Source organism: Glycine max, chromosome 12 (genome assembly GCF_000004515.6).
Source record: "Glycine max cultivar Williams 82 chromosome 12, Glycine_max_v4.0, whole genome shotgun sequence".
Taxonomy (NCBI): domain Eukaryota; kingdom Viridiplantae; phylum Streptophyta; class Magnoliopsida; order Fabales; family Fabaceae; genus Glycine; species Glycine max.
Window position 1 is genome coordinate 34024884 of NC_038248.2, and position 20045 is coordinate 34044928.

General features: G+C 36.3%; 1 protein-coding gene and 1 long non-coding RNA gene across 3 annotated transcripts; both read right to left on the reverse strand.

Annotated features, from left to right (window-relative positions):
- Positions 1 to 1489, reverse strand: LOC106795420 (uncharacterized). 2 transcript variants are annotated; one of them, XR_005887418.1, is made up of 3 exons: positions 906 to 1489; positions 465 to 837; positions 1 to 224 (listed from the first exon to the last, which is right to left on the reverse strand). It is a non-coding gene; the product is annotated as an uncharacterized lncRNA (long non-coding RNA). The 2 variants fall into 2 exon arrangements; XR_005887417.1 differs by having other exon boundaries at positions 465 to 1489.
- A 1395-nt stretch (positions 1490 to 2884) lies between these two features.
- Positions 2885 to 18462, reverse strand: LOC100819998 (uncharacterized). Its single transcript, XM_041007164.1, has 9 exons — positions 18409 to 18462; positions 18262 to 18333; positions 18076 to 18168; positions 17224 to 17279; positions 7224 to 7302; positions 7032 to 7127; positions 6511 to 6612; positions 4913 to 5015; positions 2885 to 4029 (listed from the first exon to the last, which is right to left on the reverse strand). The coding sequence occupies exons 5-9, from the start codon at positions 7296 to 7298 to the stop codon at positions 3920 to 3922; spliced, it is 486 nt and encodes a 161-aa protein (XP_040863098.1). The 5' UTR covers positions 7299 to 7302; positions 17224 to 17279; positions 18076 to 18168; positions 18262 to 18333; positions 18409 to 18462; the 3' UTR covers positions 2885 to 3919.
- Between the last annotated feature and the right edge of the window lie 1583 nt (positions 18463 to 20045).

Here is a 20045-nt window from a genome sequence, read left to right on the forward strand (position 1 = left end):
TAAGTACACGAAACTACGTTGCTTATATGTAATACAATACAAATATAATGAATGAAGTTCTGAAATTTTCTTAGATCAGCTAAAATATACTTACAATCTTTGCTTGAACTATGCTCCATGTCACTAGCATATATGGTGTGCGACATTGAGAACAATGATTTCACGACCCATGGAGAACAATGATTTCATGGCCCATAGAGAACAATGATTTCATAAGCTTGTACCTATAAAGATCTCATCTCATTAATTGCAAGAAACAATAGTATCAAGCGTGCCTGTAGGTATATATAATATGTAGATTAGGATGTCTTTGTAGAAAATGCCCAAAATAAAACAAACTATGAAAAAAATTCAGCTGCAAATTCTTAACTGGACACAAAACAAACTTGAAGGTGATCATATGCCAAAAATATATGCTAGTAAGCTACTTAGCAATGATATTCCAGGGTATAAAATGAATGTACCTCCATTTAAGCATTACTTCCTTCTGGTAATGTAATCAATCTTGTTTTTGAATCATACACCATTTTAGTTTCACAGCTGAGGCAAAATATAACTTTGGATGGTTAAACTAATGAGGAATCATAATTAATAAATCATATTAGTTTAATGATATGAAAATGAATAGTATGGAGAGACAGGGTGCGGATAGTGCAAGGCTAACTAGTTTTATACTTACTTTTCACATTTGACTTTGTTGGTGGAATCGCCGTGCAAGGCTAACTAGTTTTATACTTACTTTTCACATTTGACTTTGTTGGTGGAATCGCCACTTGAAACCGACAGTATAGTCTTAAAGAAAGAGGTATTTTCAGTACCATAGTTTGGACAAGGGCCCTTTAAAGATAAAACTATGTTAGTATATGTATTGGTTCGATATATAAACAGTGTAACAAAAATTTTACCTTTAAAATAAAAAAATCTTGTACAGTTGCCCTTGTGATTGATTGAGCCAGCCACAAATTAAAGGGAATAGCGGCAGACCAAGTTAAAATGAAACTAAAAGGCTCTGGAATATGCATTTAACAAATTCACGACATTAGTTAGAAAAATTAAAGGCGTAATGTACTATTTTCAAATTTCAAAGAAATGATTTCTAGTCTAGGAGATAAATCAATCTGATTTTCCTAGATAAGGTTTCTGCTCACCCTCAGACCGGACATCTCATAGAAAAATCTTGTCTGATAAATAGCAGAAATTCTATACTAAGGTTGCTTACTTCTTTTGGATTTACAACCTAGCTAGCCTCAAGGTTCTTAAAGAAGAGGAATATGGTCAATTGGTCATCATGTACTACAACAACATCTAGACAACACGTTATATTGTGCTTATGATTTTGTTATCAAATGGTAATCCACTTGCATTTTACTCTCTAAACTCTAAAGTGAACTTTGCACTCTAGAGGTTCTTTTTTCTGACTAGAAGATATACTGATATATGAAGAGGGGAAAGGGACATTAGAGGGAAATGTAAGAATGAAACTATTGTCTGTCTGATACTATGCCATTCAAATCAAACTAAATCTAAATAGACAGTTAAAAATGCCAAAACAAGGAAAAACGAGGGAGCATACCTTTATCAGATATGAGATCTCAAATCCAGTCACATCATCAAGGAAGAAGAACCTAACAAATTATAGGGGGGAAATGGAAAAGGCAAAATAAATCGAGATTTAATATATGCAAACAGTACCTTGCACATTACTTGAAGTCATGCATGCATACACAGAAAACAAAGTTACTTACAATCCTAGTGCAACCACAGTCTCTGGGACATTCAGCAAGAACATCTTTAAATAGTCACAGACAGGGCACTGTATACCTATAAAAAGGATGTCAATTAGAAAGCAATAACAAAGTACAATACATAATCTCGGTGACTTACTGCCAAAGTGAAGAGTAAACCTGTAAAACTTGATTTACTGTCAACTTGATAATAGCATAAGAATGAACATACTAACACATACCTTTCTACTACGAAGACTACACCGTGGACCTTCAGCCACAATTTCACTCCCTTCCATCTAGAAAATACAGTATGTGTCATTAAACATTAAAAGGATTTAATAATGGCTCATATAGTACATCCACTCTCGTTGTATACTTCCCATGGCTCATACAACAGATCTCCATTGTAGCTTTGGACTTATATGCCTTGTTCCACTAGTTTTTCTTTCATGTTGTGATCACGGACAACCTAAATCGGATCTGGTAGAATAATTAGGGAAAGAAATATGGATCAGCTAACTAGCATTGAAATGTGAAGAAATATATGTGGAAGTTATTTTGTTCATTATAAAGCAATCCTATTAGTGCCACTTAATTCTCATGTCTCAACTGGTTAAAGCGTCCATCTATAAACTAAATAATTGATTTGAGAAACAAAAGAAAAGTAATAGTGCTAGAATGCTTGAAACAAGTAAAGCATCATAATGTACATGCATTTGTGTGTCAACAGTTAACAAGCAAACATACAAATTTAAATGCATACTTTGTGCCACCTGCTATATAATGATTTTTAATGTGTCATGGCATTTAAAGAATCAATGCATTATTTTTTAGAATTCTCTGACCATCAAGCACTCTTCATTTTTTACATAACATAATATCAAACAGAAACACAAAACAAATGAACAAAAATAGTAAGGATGAGAAAACATCTCAAGAAATTGTCACTTAGTGAACATACCATATTGTCTTCTAGGAGTACCTTACCTTGAAGGTCAGCCCTAAACCTCTTCTATATTATCAATAGAAAAAGCCTACTTGCTTCTTCAACTTTTGGAGATCCAAAACATTAAATGACATCAAATATATGACAGGTTCAAAATTGGCTAAAACATTTAAAACAGAAGGTTAAATCTACACTAGGTTGGACAACATAGTTTTTCATTAGAAGCTCAACAGATTTTTTTAGCAAAGGAGTTACAACATAAAGAACATGTACTATTCTGATGTTGTTGTATCTGCAACCATTTAACCTTTTAGGCTTATAGTGAAATATACAAAATAGAAAAAGTGAAAACTTGTGGTTTGACACTAATGGAAGGGTAGCCCTCGAGATTCTGAGCTTGGTGACCCTTCACTACTTTGAGAATGCCCTCTCCATGCATGTTGTAGTTGAGATGCAAACTGCAAGTTCCACAAAACATATTCTATAGATGGCCTATCTGCTGGCTCTTTAATCAGACACCTCACATAAATCTCCATCATTGTCTTCAATGATTGATCCAACCATGCCTTGCGAAATGCTGGATCAACAGCGCTCCTCCTACCCTCTTCATCAGCTCCTAAGCTTGCTTGCAATTGCCTCATTATGCAATTAACAGAAGCAAGGTCATACAATTTTACATGGTTTATATTAAATATGGATAATGAAAACTAACATTATCTTGCAATACGAACATTAATTTATGATGTTGGAGATCCTACATCGACTTATGATAATGTCAAATTAAAGTATGAAAGTTGAGGGCAACTTTTTTTTGTAGTGTTAAGCCCAAATCAAAATTCTAAGATATGGTCTCAGACTATCAAATAATTTCTTGATCATTTAGGCATTTACTTCGATACCACGAGGATGCAAATATGGATACGAAGATTGCTTAATCCAATATCCTTATCCATTTGTATTTCCTGTAATTCTATCTTATATTTTCCTGCTTGGAGTGTGTGGAAAAGTTTTTTGACATTTAATTAGTTAATTAATCTCTTTGGTGATAATATGTCCATATATAATAAATTAGTTTTGTATTGTGACTGCATGATCAAATTAGTTTTGTGATGCAGTCTATTGTACCAGTCAATGAGAGGAAATAAAACCACTGATTTTGTATGAACTTAGTTCTAAAGCAATATTCCTCTATATGCAAGATAATTTGAGACATTGTAGCATACCTTCCCATAAGAATCTTCACCCATTAAAGAAGTTGTGTCAAAATAGTTGTAGCTGATTCAATCTCTTCCAATGAGAAACTTCGATAAGTTGGCAGGCCAACTGCTCCCAAGTTCTTTGTTTGAGATATATACCCTTTTAAGTACAGGAAAAAGACATGTTTGTCAATCTATATTTAATATGGAATTATACTGAGAAATATATGAATGACTTATTATTCTTCCCATATGATCCTGTCCAGAAATATTTTTCAATCATTTTTGGACTTCATTAATAAAGAAGGATTCTAATAAATTGTTTAGTTGCAAATAAACTTATGTTTCTTTTATCAAATTTAAACAAATATGATGTCCTTGTATGTACAGTTTAGAAATGGGAAACTGTTTCCATTCAGGTATTAAAATTTAATATATTAAAGCAACTTTTGTCGATCAATTAGGTACAGAACTGTTGCAACAAGCTAGAGATAGAATGCAAACTTATAATTCCAAGAAGGTAAGTTCCTACTACTAACTCCCATACTTTTCTTGTTTTAGTGATCATTAACTTCAATATTTAATTTTTCTTTGGCTACAAAAGAAAAATCCCATTCTTAATAGTTATAATGCTGGCTACATATTAATTAGACTTGTAGATATCTGAGAATTTTCTGAATGTTCTGCATGTTGTGGATGAAGAAATGTATAAAATTGGACAAGGTAGTTTGATCATGCACCGGCTAGATATTTTAATATTGACAACCCCATCGAAGTTTAGTTGAAGATAATTAGAGTTGTGTGTTGAAATGTAGTCCTTCCCCATTTTTGTTGACTATAAGAGGTCCAATCTCAACAACTGCACCGTACCCAATATAGGAGCATCTGGGTCCTTCCAAGCAAACAAATTAATCAAATGAAATGATATCAAGATAATAGGATCTCTAATCTAGCTATAACCTTACTTGTAAAGTGGAAAACTATGTAATAATATCATAATGGTGGTTGACGTGTGACAAGCTTGATAGCAAACAATCACATACCTCCATTGAGCCAGAAAAGGAGAGGCTTCTTTGATGGTTCAGATTCAGTTTCATATAAGTAGAGTTGCGGCAGAGTGAAGGACCAAGGTATGACAAGTGATAACTGCTAAATAATAGTGAATTAATAGTGGAAAATCGGTCTAAAATTAACTTAGAATTAATTATTTAGCAGTTATTTATGCTTTAATTTGGAAAGATTTAATTAATTTCAAATTTTGATTGCAGATGTGAAAAAGGGAGGTATAACAAGCAAAAAGGAGCAGAAATAAAGGAAAAAAGAAGAAAATCAGAAAAAGCCCAAGCCCAAGTTTGCACCTATAAATAAGAGGGTCAGCCTAGGAAAACAAACACACTTCCTGAGAGCTCAGTTTTCAGACCTCTGGCACTCAGTTCTCTCCTTTTCCTTCCCTTTTCTTATATTCTTATTATCTTTCTTTCACCCCCTTCTCATTGTAAAGCCCTCATGACTATGAGTGGCTAAACCCCCTAGCTAGGGCCTGGCAGGTCTAAAAAGCCAATGATGTATGGAGCATTTCAAGAGTTATCAATAAAAAGAGGAATTCCCTCCAGGTTCTTTATTTATTTACCGTTCTTTCTTTTTACATCCTGTATCTCTGAACTTGCTTTCTGTTAGGGTTTAGTCCACTTGGGAGAGGGTAAAGCCTAATTAGGGGTAAGGAATGAATACTTGAATCTGTTTTAAGGGTTAGGCCACTCGGGAGAGGGTAACGCTTAAGAGAACACTAAAAGGAAGAAATTATCAGGTTATCTTTTAGAGGGTTTTTCTTCCAGTTTCTTTTATCTGCTTTTCTTTCTTGCTTATTCTGCATCTCGGACTTTGTTTTCTGTTAGTCTTTAGGCCACTCGGGAGAGGGTAAAGCCTAATTAGGGATAAGGAATGAATGCGTGAATCGGTTTTAAGGGTTAGGCCACTCGGGAGAGGGTAACGCTTAATAGAACAATAAAAGAAAGAAATCATTGGGTTAGCATGACTTAATGCCTCAATGCCCATGCTTTAGCAAACATCTAGAATGTAATCTTAAAGCATCTTAGTTATTGAGTCTTCGCAAAGGGCATTTGGAAGATAGGTAATTAGGGTAGGCTTGTCATCATGAGGCATCAGGGGCAAGTAGATGGATAGATGTGGGGCAGAATTAGTTCACTGGTATTGATAACAGACAAATCCAGAATCCATATATCTAGGCTAATTAGACTTGTCAGGTTTTAGCGATTTTAATATATAGATTTTATTCCCTATTTTTATTGTTGGTTTTTCTTAGAAGTAGTTATTCCTTATTTTACTGTTGGGTTTTAGGAGTAAGTATTTAGATTTAGTAGATTTAGATTTTATTTATTTGAATTTTGTAGAAGTAGTTATCTTTATCGCAATTTAAATATTTTATCTTCTATTTTTATCTTTTAATCTTATCTTTAAATCTTTTATCTTATCTTATCTATTATCTTTATCTTTTATTTTAAATTTTAAATTTCTTATCCCTTGCTAGATTTAGATTATATTTACTAAATTTACAATTTACAAACTGAAAAGTACTTCACATAAGTGCAACAAAATCTCTGTGGTACGACATTTGGCTTACCGATAAATTATTACTACGAGCGATTTGGTACACTTGCCAAAGAGCTAACAAGAAGGTTGCGGCGGAGTGAAGGACCCAAGAAGGAAGATGTTGAACGCTGACCTGCATACAATTAGAGTTGCACAACAAAAACACTAATCCTATATTGGGACCAATACAAAACGCAACCCAAAATCAGTGCATAGTAATAACGTAAACAAGTCACATAATCATGTAACGATGCCGAATTAAAAGTCATGACCAGACATAATGATGTGTCTTAATGAATGAAAATTTTACGTTACAAAGGTGCTTAATGTTCCTATGTCATCTAAATTTTTCTAATTTACATCCATTTTCCAACTTGTAGAAAATAGGCTGCCCATTTCTTGCGTAGTATTATGATGGTGTCAGTGTCTAATGGTGTTCCATCAGAAAAAAAACTACAAAGGGGAAGAAAATTAAATTTAGTTAGTACATCAACCATTTAGGTACGATTTCATACTACAAAAATTCATTTGTTAGTCTAATAGAGGACATACGTTGTGGAGTTCATTTTTCAAACCGCCGCTGACGATGCACCACATCCAATGCATCACATAATATCCACACTCATATGCTCCGGGTTGTACATGGCTCTACATGCAATATAAGCGCTCAATAAATGCTGGGTCATTCCAATTGAAACATCATTCTTTTTTCAAATTTTCAAAAATATAGGGATTACGACATACCTTAGCCTCAATCCATTGAGGTGGAGGTGGAGGTGCATTGTCCTTGCCTTGGAAATTACTGCATATTATCTTCATTGCACTAAGTTTGAAAATAACAAAAGACGTAGTTAACATGTAATGTTTTGACTAGTAAACTATAACTAATGACCAATGCTAAATTGAATAAGGTTGCAAAGTACTTGTTCACTGCAAACTTAATGTGAACATCAGGCTTTCTCCATACAGAACAGAACCATACTACAATGTTCTCTCATGGACATAACACAAGAAGTTGCCAATGTGCCCTGAAGTCAACAACATGAAATTCACCATCAAACTAATGCAAACACATTGATAACAACCATATGAATAGACTTATTGATTGAAGTAAGGTCCTATGTAGACTTGTCGATGTGATTCCTTGACCCACGTTTCTATATACAGTTGACATTCTTCACGCGTGTCCTTTGTGCAGCGTATAGACTGGGGCTCAAGGAAACCATACACTAGAGCAAAACCAATGCTTGTACTCCAATCATTCATAAACTTGTTTTAAACACAATCAACAATATTCTTAGACAAATATGGAGTGGACAATACCATATGACAACCATCACAAAATATGATTTACTTACATCATCCACAATTGCAGTATAGATATGTTTAAACATTTGTCACCTAAAATTATTTCAATCACATCTGCATGTGTGATGAAAAAACCATTTGTGGAATTAGGTAACCCAAATTTTGCCTCGTCCCATGCCAACTCCATTGGCTTTGTGTAAACCACATACGACTTCTTAACCAATTCTCCCAGCGGGTCATCTGTGGCCACAGATGTGAACCTGTTCGGCTCTCCAACAAAGTTCAATGGAGGCTTATCGGGTCCCACGACCACCTATGATAATATAAATTAGTGTACATGTAATTATGCATGTCAACAAATAGAACAAATTCATAGGAGAAAAAAACTAACCTCATTAGTTACTTTTCTCACAAGATGTGTTGGCCATGCGACGAATGTGCCAATGGCCTGCTGAAGAATCCGAACCTCTGATGTAGGAAAAGGGACCTCAGTGTGACGAACATTCACCTTAACAATGTCATTTGCATAACGAACATTGTGTATGGTGGATGAATTCTCAAACACTTTTCCCAAGCTCGCAAGCACAGTATTTTCCCTAATAACTACGAACAAGCCCATCAAATCGTCATCAACATTCAAAACCTCTTTAAGTAATCCACTTCCATCAAGTCCAGCACAGCTACCCTTTGTGCTGACACGCGCAAGTAGAGCTTGTATTTCTGGCACCTCAATGGGGGCTGACCGGTGTGATGCAATATGAGATAACTCTATTTTCAGTGCTTGCTTTAACTCTTGCTTCATTATCTCCATATTTTGCCACTATTTTTCTTCAACTGCCCTCATCCAAGCCTCTTGCTGCTGCTTGTGTTCTTCTTGTACCTCCTTTCTTATCTCATCCTTAATTCCACCGATGATTTCAGCCAACTGTTGTTGGCTGATCGATGGTGAGGATGTTCTAGAAGCACGTGAGGCTTGGCCAAAGTATTGGCTTATTGTGACACTTGTCCCTGCGACGCGAACACGACCTGGATGCTCAGGTCGGCCAAGGGCCATGTTCAGTATGTCCTATCGCCCATGCAGAACAAAACTCCCCTATGTTGCTTGTTCCTGTAATGAATCCTGCATGGATATACGATTGTCAAATTTGAATAAAATAAAGTTGACTAGGTTAGCTAACTATTATTTCGCAATGACAATAAACAAAGAATACATGAACTCACAATTTTGTCTTCAATTTGGTGTACCACTTCAGACGTCATTTCGCTATACCGCTTTGTGCGGGCGATCTTCCACTTCAAGTGTCTTACCACTGGGGATGGTGGGTCGACGTTTAGTGTTGGTTTTTCAGTAAATTAATCTTCCTCATATTGACGCTTGCTATTCTCCTCCTTAAGTTTCTTGTCAAGCAGTTCATACTTTTATGGCAGGAGATTTATGTCACATAAGGAATGTTGAAAATTGTTAAATGTTGCATGGATTAATGAAGAAGGTTACAAGTTTGGGTTATAATTGTAATACCTGAGTAGGATTGAACCATAGTTAATAGTTTAATTTCATATTTTTAAGGAAAAACCACAGTTTGCCATTCAATATCACAAAATTTCTCCGCTTCATCACTTTCCTACTTCGATCAAGTCAGAACAAAGTTAACCACAATGGAGCAGGCTGTCAAGACAGCAGGAATGAAGATAAAATCTTTCAAGGATGAGGATACAAGGATTTCAATATGGAACATTGCTGGTCAGCATAATTTTTTATCCCTCCATGATCTTATGTTCGCAGGGCATGGAAGTGCCTCATTTTTCATCATCATATCAAGCTTATTCAGAAAACCATGCAACAAAGAACAAAAAAGTTCAATTGAAATTGAAGAAGACCTGCAATATTGGCTCAGGTTCATTGTTTCCAACTTTAAAAGGGCAATACAACAGATTAAGTTCCAATAATGATCTGTTAGTCAGGTTATTGGATTCTCAAAATCTTTATGAACTTCGAAGATGGTTGACAATGAAAATTTTGGTGGAAAGGGGAAGAAAAATGACAAACGGATTAAGAAACCAGCAAATGTTGGTGCTGGATGGGAGAAATACAGTCCTGCGTACTCCCAGCTAGTCAAAAAATTGACAAGTTTCCAGTTCAACCTACTCGAATAGTGGTATTGAAGCCTAGCCCTGGGAAGACACATGAGATTAACGTAGTGGCTTAAGGTCACTCATTAACGCCCTCTAAATTTCCCACCACCTCTCAGTCCCTTGTGTCTCTCTCCCCTTGCAAAGGAAGGGAAAGAATGGAAATTGTTGTTTCTCTTTCCTATTTTTTATCTGTACCAATATTTTTCCATGTAACTTAGTCTGTGCCTTCTCTACCTAACTAATAAAATTAGTCCCTTGAAACTTATGGTACTATAGATATGCTTGCATGAGTTGGAGGATGCATGGTTTACTGTTACGTGTCATTGGATCATGTCGTAGTAGATTCTATTTAAGCAAAATCTATTTAGTTGAGCAATTGTTTTGGATTTTTTGCTACTGCTGGAATGGTGAAACAAATGAAAACTTTACCTGGTTATGAAGGTCATTGGATTCTAATTGCTACTTGATACAACAACAACAACAACAACAACGCCTTATCCCACTAGGTGGGGTCGGCTACATGGATCAACTTCCGCCATAATGTTCTATCAAGTACCATACTTCTATCCAAATCATTAAGTTCGAGATCCTTTTTGATAACCTCTCTTATAGTCTTTTTGGGTCTTCCTCTGCCTCGAATAGTTTGTCTTCTCTCCATCTGGTCTACTCTCCTCACTACAGAGTCTACCGGTCTTCTCTCTACATGCCCAAACCACCTAAGTCTATTTTCCACCATCTTCTCTACAATAGGCGCTACTCCAACCCTCTCTCTAATAGCTTCGTTTATGATTTTATCCTATCGAGTCTTACCACACATCCACCGCAACATCCTCATCTCCGCTACACCTACTTTATTCTCATGTTGGCTCTTGACCGCCCAACATTCTGTTCCGTACAAAATCGCCGATCTTACCGCAGTCCGATAAAACTTTCCCTTTAGCTTGATCGGTACCTTTGCATCACATAACACCCCCGATGCTTTTCTCCATTTCATCCATCCTGCTTGAATGCGATGATTCACATCCCCTTCAATTTCCCCATCATCCTGTATTACAGACCCAAGATATTTAAACCGTGTGACTTGAGGGATAATATGGTCTCCTATTTTCACCTCTGAGTTAGAAACCCTCCTTCTTTTGTTGAACTTACATTCCATATACTCCGATTTGCTTCTGCTTAGGCGAAAGCCATGTGTTTCTAGAGCTCGTCTCCAAGTTTCCAACCTCTCATTCAACTCCTCCCTCGACTCTCCAAGGAGGACTATGTCATCTGCAAAAAGCATGCATCTCGGCGCTATCTCTTGGATTTGTTCCGTGAGGACATCCAGAATTAAGGTAAAAAGGTAGGGGCTAAGGGTTGACCCTTGATGTAAACCAATTGTGATGGGAAAATCGTCTGACTCTCCACCCTGTGTCCTAACACTAGTCGATACCCTATCATACATATCTTGGATAGCTCGAATATATGCAACCCTAACCCCTTTCTTCTCTAGAGCTTTCCACAAAATCTCTCTAGGCACTCTATCATACGCTTTCTCCAAGTCAATAAAAATCAAGTGCAAGTCTTGTTGGGCCATGCGATATTGCTCCATCACCTGCCGTAATAAATAAATCGCTTCCATGGCCGACCTTCCCGGCATGAAACCAAATTGATTCTCAGTAACTTGAGTCTCCTTTCTTAATCTCCGTTCGATCACTCTTTCCCATAATTTCATGGTATGACTCATGAGCTTGATTCCCCTATAATTTGCACAATTTTGTATATCCCCCTTGTTCTTATAGATTGGCACTAACGTGCTTCTCCTCCATTCCTCCGGCATGCGTTTTGACCTCATAATTTCGTTAAAGAGTTCGGTGAGCCACTCAAGACCTCTATCTCCAAGAGTTTTCCACACTTCAATAGGTATGTTGTCTGGCCCCACCGCCTTACCATTACTCATTCTTTTCAACGCTTCCTTTACTTCCTGTTTCTGAATCCGACGGTAGTACTTATAGTTCCGGTCCTCTTCTCTTGTGTCTAGACTGCTAGAGTCATATCCATATCCATCATTAAATAAATTGTGGAAATACACCTTCCACCTTTCCTTGATATCTTTTTCATGCACTAAGACTTTGCCTTCTTCATCCTTAACACACTTTACTTGATCCAAATCTCTAGTCTTCCTCTCTCTACCCTTAGCAAGCCTATATATAGATCTTTCTCCGTCCCTGGTTCCTAGAGCTTGGTATAGTCCGTCAAAAGCTTGGGCTCTTGCCTCACTCACCGCCTTTTTGGTTTCATTTCTAGCTATCTTATACTTATCCCAAGTTTCAGAATTTCTACACCTAGACCACTCCTTGAAACACTCCTTTTTTACTCTAACTTTGCTCTGAACATTTTCATTCCACCACCACGATTCTTTACCCCTAGGTCCAAAACCTCTAGATTCACCCAACGTCTCTTTAGCCACTTTAATAATCTCTTGGGACATCTTGTTCCACATATCATTTGCACTTCCTTGTGATTGTCCACACCAACCCTCCCATATCTTTTGTTGGAAGATTCCCTGTTTCTCACCCTTCAAGTGCCACCATTTGATCCTTGGTGCTACCATAGGACTTCTTCTCTTTGCCCTATCTCTAATTCTTACATCCATAACCAAAACTCTATGTTGGGTAGTCAAGCTCTCTCCCGGGATAACTTTACAGTTCAAGCAATACTTCCTATCAGACTTCCTGATAAGGAAAAAATCTATCTGAGAACATGTCCCTCCACTTTTGTAAGTGATAAGATGTTCCTCTCTTTTCTTAAACCATGTATTGGCTATAGAAAGATCCAAAGCCTCCGAAAACTCCAAGATGGATTTACCCTCCCCATTCATCTCCCCTAGGCCAAAACCCCCATGCACCCCCTCAAAACCTCTAGCCATGCTACCTACATGTCCATTGAGATCCCCTCCTAGGAAAACTTTCTCTCCTTGGGGTATATCCTGAAGTACTCCTTCTAGATCCTCCCAAAATTTTACCTTAAAGTGTTCTGCTAACCCAACCTGAGGTGCGTACCCACTAATAACATTAAAGGTGTCCTGTCCCACTACCAATTTTAAGACTATGATACGATCTCCTACTCTTCTTACATCCACGACATCCTTCTTCCACTCCTTGTCCACAATAATCCCTACCCCATTTCTTGATCGGATTTTTCCCGTATACCACAGCTTAAATCCCGAGTTGTCTAATTCTTTCGCTTTTTCACCTGTCCACTTAGTTTCTTGTAGGCACATAAAATTGATCTTCCTCCTCACCATAACATCCACTATTTCCATAGATTTTCCAGTAAGTGTGCCTATATTCCATGTACCAAAGCGAATCCTCCTGTCATGAACTAGCTTCTTTACCCACACCCGTTCACGAAAATGTGGGAACCCTTGCTTACTTTTCACTACATCCGGGCGGCGATGCAGCGGCTCTTGCTCTTTTGACACTGTACTCGAGCCATACAGCGCGTTGCTTCCGGGCAACGACCTAGCATTCACATTATTACGTAATTGATCCATGTCATAGAGATTCGACAAAGTTTAACGTTGGTTGTCGAAAGCCTAACACAACCCTCTCCTTTTATCCGGGCTTGGGACCGGCTAAGAATAACAAAGCTACCCTAGGCAGGATTCTAATTGCTACTTGATAAATAATAGAAATAGCTTTTCTCAGTCATCATTAGTAGTACAACACAGTACAACCTATTTGATTTGTTGTTATTGCAGATTACGAAATGTCCTAGGATCATATAAGTAAAATGTTATATCTTTACAGAAAATTGGTAAATAAATAGACTGGAGGTTTCTGAGAGTTGTGTTTTGTTTTTACAGCCTAGATTGACTCTGTGAAAGCCCATGGTGCCTGGGATTTCAAGTGAAAACCAAGGTCAGCCCAGTCCAATTTCTCTCACCTTATCATTGCTATTTCAGTAAGTTCCTTTTTGATATTTCTTGTGTTCTTTACTGTTTTATTACCTGATTGTGAATTTTTTTTGTAGGATCACGACTGTCTCTAAAGTCTAATTTAATTGATAAATGACCACCTATAGAATCAATAGCTCGGACCCTCTCATGGGACGATTCTTGTGCAAATGTGGCAAGTCCATACCCTTTGAAGCCCTCATTGGCATCCTTAGACCCTAAGGTAGAGGATCAAGACTGGTTCGTCTTTGTTGACAAACTACTATCAATTGCTGGAGTTGATGATCAAGTGCAAACTGACTCATTTTACGCAAGATGACATTCCCTTAAAAGCCCATTGGATCCATCATTGAGGGACAAATATGCCAATCTCGACGACACGGAGCCTCAACAGCTCCACCAGGCCAAGCGAAGGCAGAAGAGGTCTAATCAAAAGCTTGTATTTGATTCTGTCAATATTGCCCTAATAGAAATTACTGGTTATGTATCAGAGAAGAATTACTTGATGGGTAGCTTGTGCAGTGGGAGCCACAGCAGGGTCCAACTCCCAGAAGCTGCACCTCCTCCCCCACTGGTGGACCTCATTGTGGCCCAGATGAAGGAGTTAATATCTAGCGCAATGAGGTCTATTTGGGTGGATTGTGGGGACAGTAATAGCCCTGCTCTGCTATGCTCCACTGCCTCCATCTCAAATTGCTAACAAGGATCGATCCATCAAACTAGGGGACTTAAACACCCACGTTTTTGGTTTTAGCCCCCACTTCAATGCAAAATCCATGTTTTATCCTATCAAAACTATTTTTTTTAAGTAACACATGTATCTTTTTTTGAGACTAAAATTATAGTTTATCTTTTACCACTGTCGAATAGTATATAAATGAGTATTTTGAAACTATAATTAACTTTTTCATAATAAATATCTTTACTTCCCTCTTATGATGGAAACAAGTAAGAATTTGATGAGGATTGTAAGTAACATCATTTTGGTTCCCACTTAAATAAGGCTGTTATGGTGTATATCGTGTTTCATACTCCTCCAGACCGTGAACAGAGAACACAAGCTCAGCCTTGGGGGACCACCACTCCACTAATTCAAGTGGGGCTTTGAAATGCTATTTAGGCTAGAAAGATTCTCACCAGGTCTAAAATAAAGAACATCCTAATCTAAAAAAGGTTTTCTATAAATTTTGCTAGTTCAATTAACTAGTGTAAATTCGTGAGTTAACTTAGTAATTAAAATAGATGTTTGTAAATGGCCTACATTAGTGTGTAGTATCTTTGTCATCAAGGTTGTTGGTGTATACCCCCTCCCAATCCCTAGTTTCAAATAAAAACATAATTAACCCCTTACCACAATTTTTAAAAAAATAGACAATGAACATGTCATGTATAGATTAATCTAAATTATATGGTGTAGGACCACCTAATAATTTTCAATTTACAAGAAAAAAGTAACAATGTTTCATTTCATGTCATGTATAGATTAATCTAAATTATATGGTGTAGGACCACCTAATAATTTCTCTAATTTGAAGAGAACAAAAACCACTCAGCCTAGCATTACCAGTCACTAAATAACAAGATTTTTCAAGTTTTTTTCTTTCTGGTTGAACCATATCACTATAGCTATGTTTGTTTTTCCGTCTAAAACTCCGTTCAACGCCAATCCAACCTTTTTCCCAATTATTAGTCACATTGAACTGCATTGGAAAATGGACAAACGTTAAAACAAACACACCCTATATGATTAATTTAGTTAACAATGTAGAACCACTTCCATCTAGCTAGCAAGTAGCAGTTGTCTCACTACACGGTAATCAAGTAGGAACTTGAACAAAAAATTGACTTCATTCATGACTATAACTGATGAAGTGGTTACTAATTTGTAACTGTGTTATCCATGTAGTACACCTCATGAATGAACCCTGCACTCTCAGAAAATGTTAAGATCATTAGGTATTCCACCTTCTTTACATTGTTGTTAACATTTTTTGTAAAGTGATATTTCCACTGTGTGAGAATTTTCTTAGAATTTTCAGCATCCACAATTTTATTAGTACTTTTTGTTGACTTTATAGTATACATCTAATACACAACTTCCATGGCATTCTTCTCTCTCTTTCCTTCATTTATCTCACTCATATGTAACGTTGCTTCTCCATTTCTTGCTTCTCCATTTTCAGTTATTCACCATAATTTTTTAGAGTAAAATCGATTTTACTTGGTATCCAAATATGCACTAAATGAATACCTTTATGATATGACTGATACAGTACACCAGTGCTAAATTACAAAAACTTATATATAGTAGCTACATTGTCCAATCAGCTTGCCCTATTTGGCCTAATAGTTGTCTCCGATCTTGTCATTAGGGAAAAACCTAAATCACTCTGTTCTGTTTTATATTTTGTGTTCCAAACTATAATAGAAGAGATCTTGCATGTGCAAATTATGAGGGATATTGTGTGTGGAAGTTTTAGGTTTTATATTTTTAAAATACATCAAACGTATGTGCAATACAGTAGAATACAATACAAGGAAATTGTTGATTGGTTTATTTGTAGTACTATATAACTTTCTATCTACTTGACTTACAATCTTTTTTATTTCTTCTTCTAGCTATATCTTAATGTAAGATTCTCCTACTCCTCTACAAATCATCGACCGTACTAACCAAAATTAAAGGTCCTAGAACAAGTCACAAGTTGAAACAAGTTTTTTCTTTCTTTTCTCTCCTTAGTCATTACCTCTTCTCAAATCCCTTAGGCATTTATCACTCTCTAATTAAGGTTGGCACCAACCATGACATCCCAACAAGGCCTGATCTTAACACTGTGAATTTGGTGCTCTCACAGTTTCCACAAGCACACCTTGCTAAGGCAAGAACAGTAGCTGATAGTGATCACGAAGAGCTAGATCGATTCATTGTTGAGATAGAGGATGCAGCAGATAAAGAATATGAAGTTGAAGAGGCAAAAGAAAAAAAAACAATTTGGAAGAATTAGATACTGGAACAAAGAAGAATTTGGTGGAAGATACAGAACATCATATGCTTCTAGAAATGATGACCATGATGTTGAGGCTAGAGGCTTAAGGGTTTGGAATAATTTTTCTGTTGCAAAATAGCATAGATTTCAATGACTACCATGCATGTACTCTATCCTTTGATACCATTAACAGAGAAACATGATTTCTGTTTCATATATTATAAAATGTTATGTTAAACACAAAATTTGGGGAAAAAAAGTTCAGTCTAATAATTTCCTAAATGCTAAGAATGTAACCCCAACCAAGGACCACACACACTTGCTAATAATTTAATTACAAAAAACCAAAAAATTGTTGAGATTGTGAAATGAGTCATACCTTAACAAAAGCACTACGAATAATCTTAAGCAAACGAAGTTGATGATGTGATCCCTCTGCAATTACAACAATAGATAAGACAAAAAGCACGACACTATAAACACAATAAAACAAGCAACTAAGTGAACTTCTTTGACTACTATGAAGATCATGTCTCATTCAGAAATATGTGTGATTAATGGAACTCCCTATACATGTTGTAACTCATTTGTGAAGCATGTTCTTGAACTTGTTTTCTAAATCTACATTTTCTTTCTATTATTTTAAATGTTGATTGAGTTTTAGCCACAAGTTAACCTGCATATGCTGCTTGGCTGATGAAATCAATTGGCAAGGATTATGACAATATTATGGAGCACGAATCTAATAGGCAGCTAATTCCTCCAAGTTCTCCTGCTAAAAGCAACATACTTGGAGCCCCAAGGTCAAATCCAGGAATACGAATTGAATACCAGGTGAAAGTTCCTTCCATGATATTTTAATCAAAACGGCTTAAACTTATAATGAATACTGCTGATTCAAAACTTGTACATGATGATAAATCATATAATAAAGGGAACAAGCATATTAGTAAAACAAAACACAAGAAAGGTAAGCTTGATGACATTTCACCAAGTGGGACACAAACTGCTAAAAGGAAACCATATGTGCAATTGTTCTTACAACTAACACGCCAGTAAGAGCACCAAAGAAGCTAAAATCTAATTTTTACACATAAACCATTAAAGTTGATACTGAATATACTAATAATATTTTACTAAGCCAGTCAAACATAAAGTACACTTAAATAGGTTTGGATTAACAGTTAAACTAGAACTAAAAAGTAACAAAATAATACCCAGAGGTACTTACAGTGAGCTTACTCAGTCCTTCAAATCCTTCCAAGCTTTCTAACTTGTTTTCTACTATGGATACCCAGTTGCGGTTAACAAATGCTCTTAACCCCTGCTGCAGCAGCGTGCAAATCAAATCAATCAACATAATTTATGATTATACTTTTAAAAATTGAAATCATTTTTTTAAAAAACGAAAAACTACCTGAAGTGGAGTCAGATTGTTGAGTGTGAGGTGAAGGTTTACGAACTCTACGAAATTGGCCAACCACGTTATCTGCCTAATTTCCAAAGTTTGAAAAGTATTTTTGTTGGTTAAAATTGTAAAAGGGGTATTTTACTAGAAGCTAACCTCGAAAAGACCTTTGTTAGTGGTAACGCAAGTTACATCAGCGACATGGATGAGAGCTCAGGCAGAAGACGACACAATGCACAAACCTCTCGGGATGAGGAGCGCGAAGCACGACAAAGGGAAGAAGGTGTGACACAGGAGAGAAGCTACTGCTAGGGCAAGCGCTAGCACTGTGTCAATGGGAGATTTCGAAGTGATGATCGAATCAGCCTACAGGCGCGAATGCAAAAGGAACACTCACGTGTGTGGCTCGTGCAGGCACTCTTGTTGTACAACGACAATTATTGGGACAAGACCACCTTTGTATGTTTATCGATAACATACAAAGGCGGTTTACTAATGACACTGTAGTAGAAGGAAGGGTGTAAATTATGAAAACACCCATCGCGCCGTAACTACAAAGACGGGTGTCCACGATCGACGTAGTTACTTTCGCTTTATTTACAAAAATGCCATCAAGGCACATTGAAAGACAAAAAGATTAAATTTATTAAAACCAGTTTTGAGCACAAGATGCGCCAAAGACGGATCAAAACCAAGGTTACAAAATGTTGAAACAATTGCAATAAACATAGCACAGGAGCCCAACACACAAAACAATACAAATGTGCAGTGGGTCATCCATTTTCACCTTTGAAGCCAAGCCAATGAAATATTATATCATGGGTGTTGCTAGTTGCACCTAGCATTATTGCTGGAGCACCCAGAATTTTAAGTGAATGGGCAAAAATGCCCTTCATTTAAAATATAAAAGTTGTACACCCAACACTCCACTGTTCATGTTATCCGTACGTTCTTCTTTGCTGCGCCGTTTGCTTGTTTTCGCGGTGACGTTCGAGCTTCTTCTCCTCCCGACGTTGTTTGCTTTCGTTGGAGGTTCGTTTGCCACACATTAGGTGGTTTGTTGTCGGCATTAAGGACCTGCAGCTCTGTTTTGCTCTTCCACCGTCGAGGTAAGCTTCTCATCTCCGTTAATGGCTGCATTTTCGTATTTCATTTTCTGTGTTCGTACGGATCAACATGATCCGTAAGTGTTATATGATCCGTATAACGCATACAGATCAACTTGATCCGTATGACCCTTTTTAATTAAAAATAAAAAATAGGTATTTATGTTTTGAAAAATGTTTTTAAATAGGTATTTTATTTGTTAGTTTTGTTTTAAAAATAGGTATTGTTTGTGTTTTAAATAATAATATGTATGATTGCATGGTGTTATGAAATAGTTTTAAATTGTAATAGTAAATATATGAATTTTGTAGTTGTTTATGTTTATTTTATTTCAATGAAAATAGTCATATATTATTTAATTATGTAGTTGTTATTTTGTTTATGAATTTTGTGTTTTTAATTATGTAGGCATATATGGTGTTATGAAATAGTTTTAAATGGTGTTATTTTATTTCAATGAAAAATAGTCATATATTATTTAATTATGTAGTTGTTATTTTATTTACGAATTTGGTGTTTTAATTATGTAGTCATATATGTTGTTATGAAATAGTTATAAATGGTTTTATTTTATTTCAATGAAAAATAGTCATATATTATTTGTAGCTATAAATTTTGTAGTTGTTTATGTTTATTTTAATAGTAAATATTGAATTTGACCAAAAAATGCATGTATGTCAAAATGT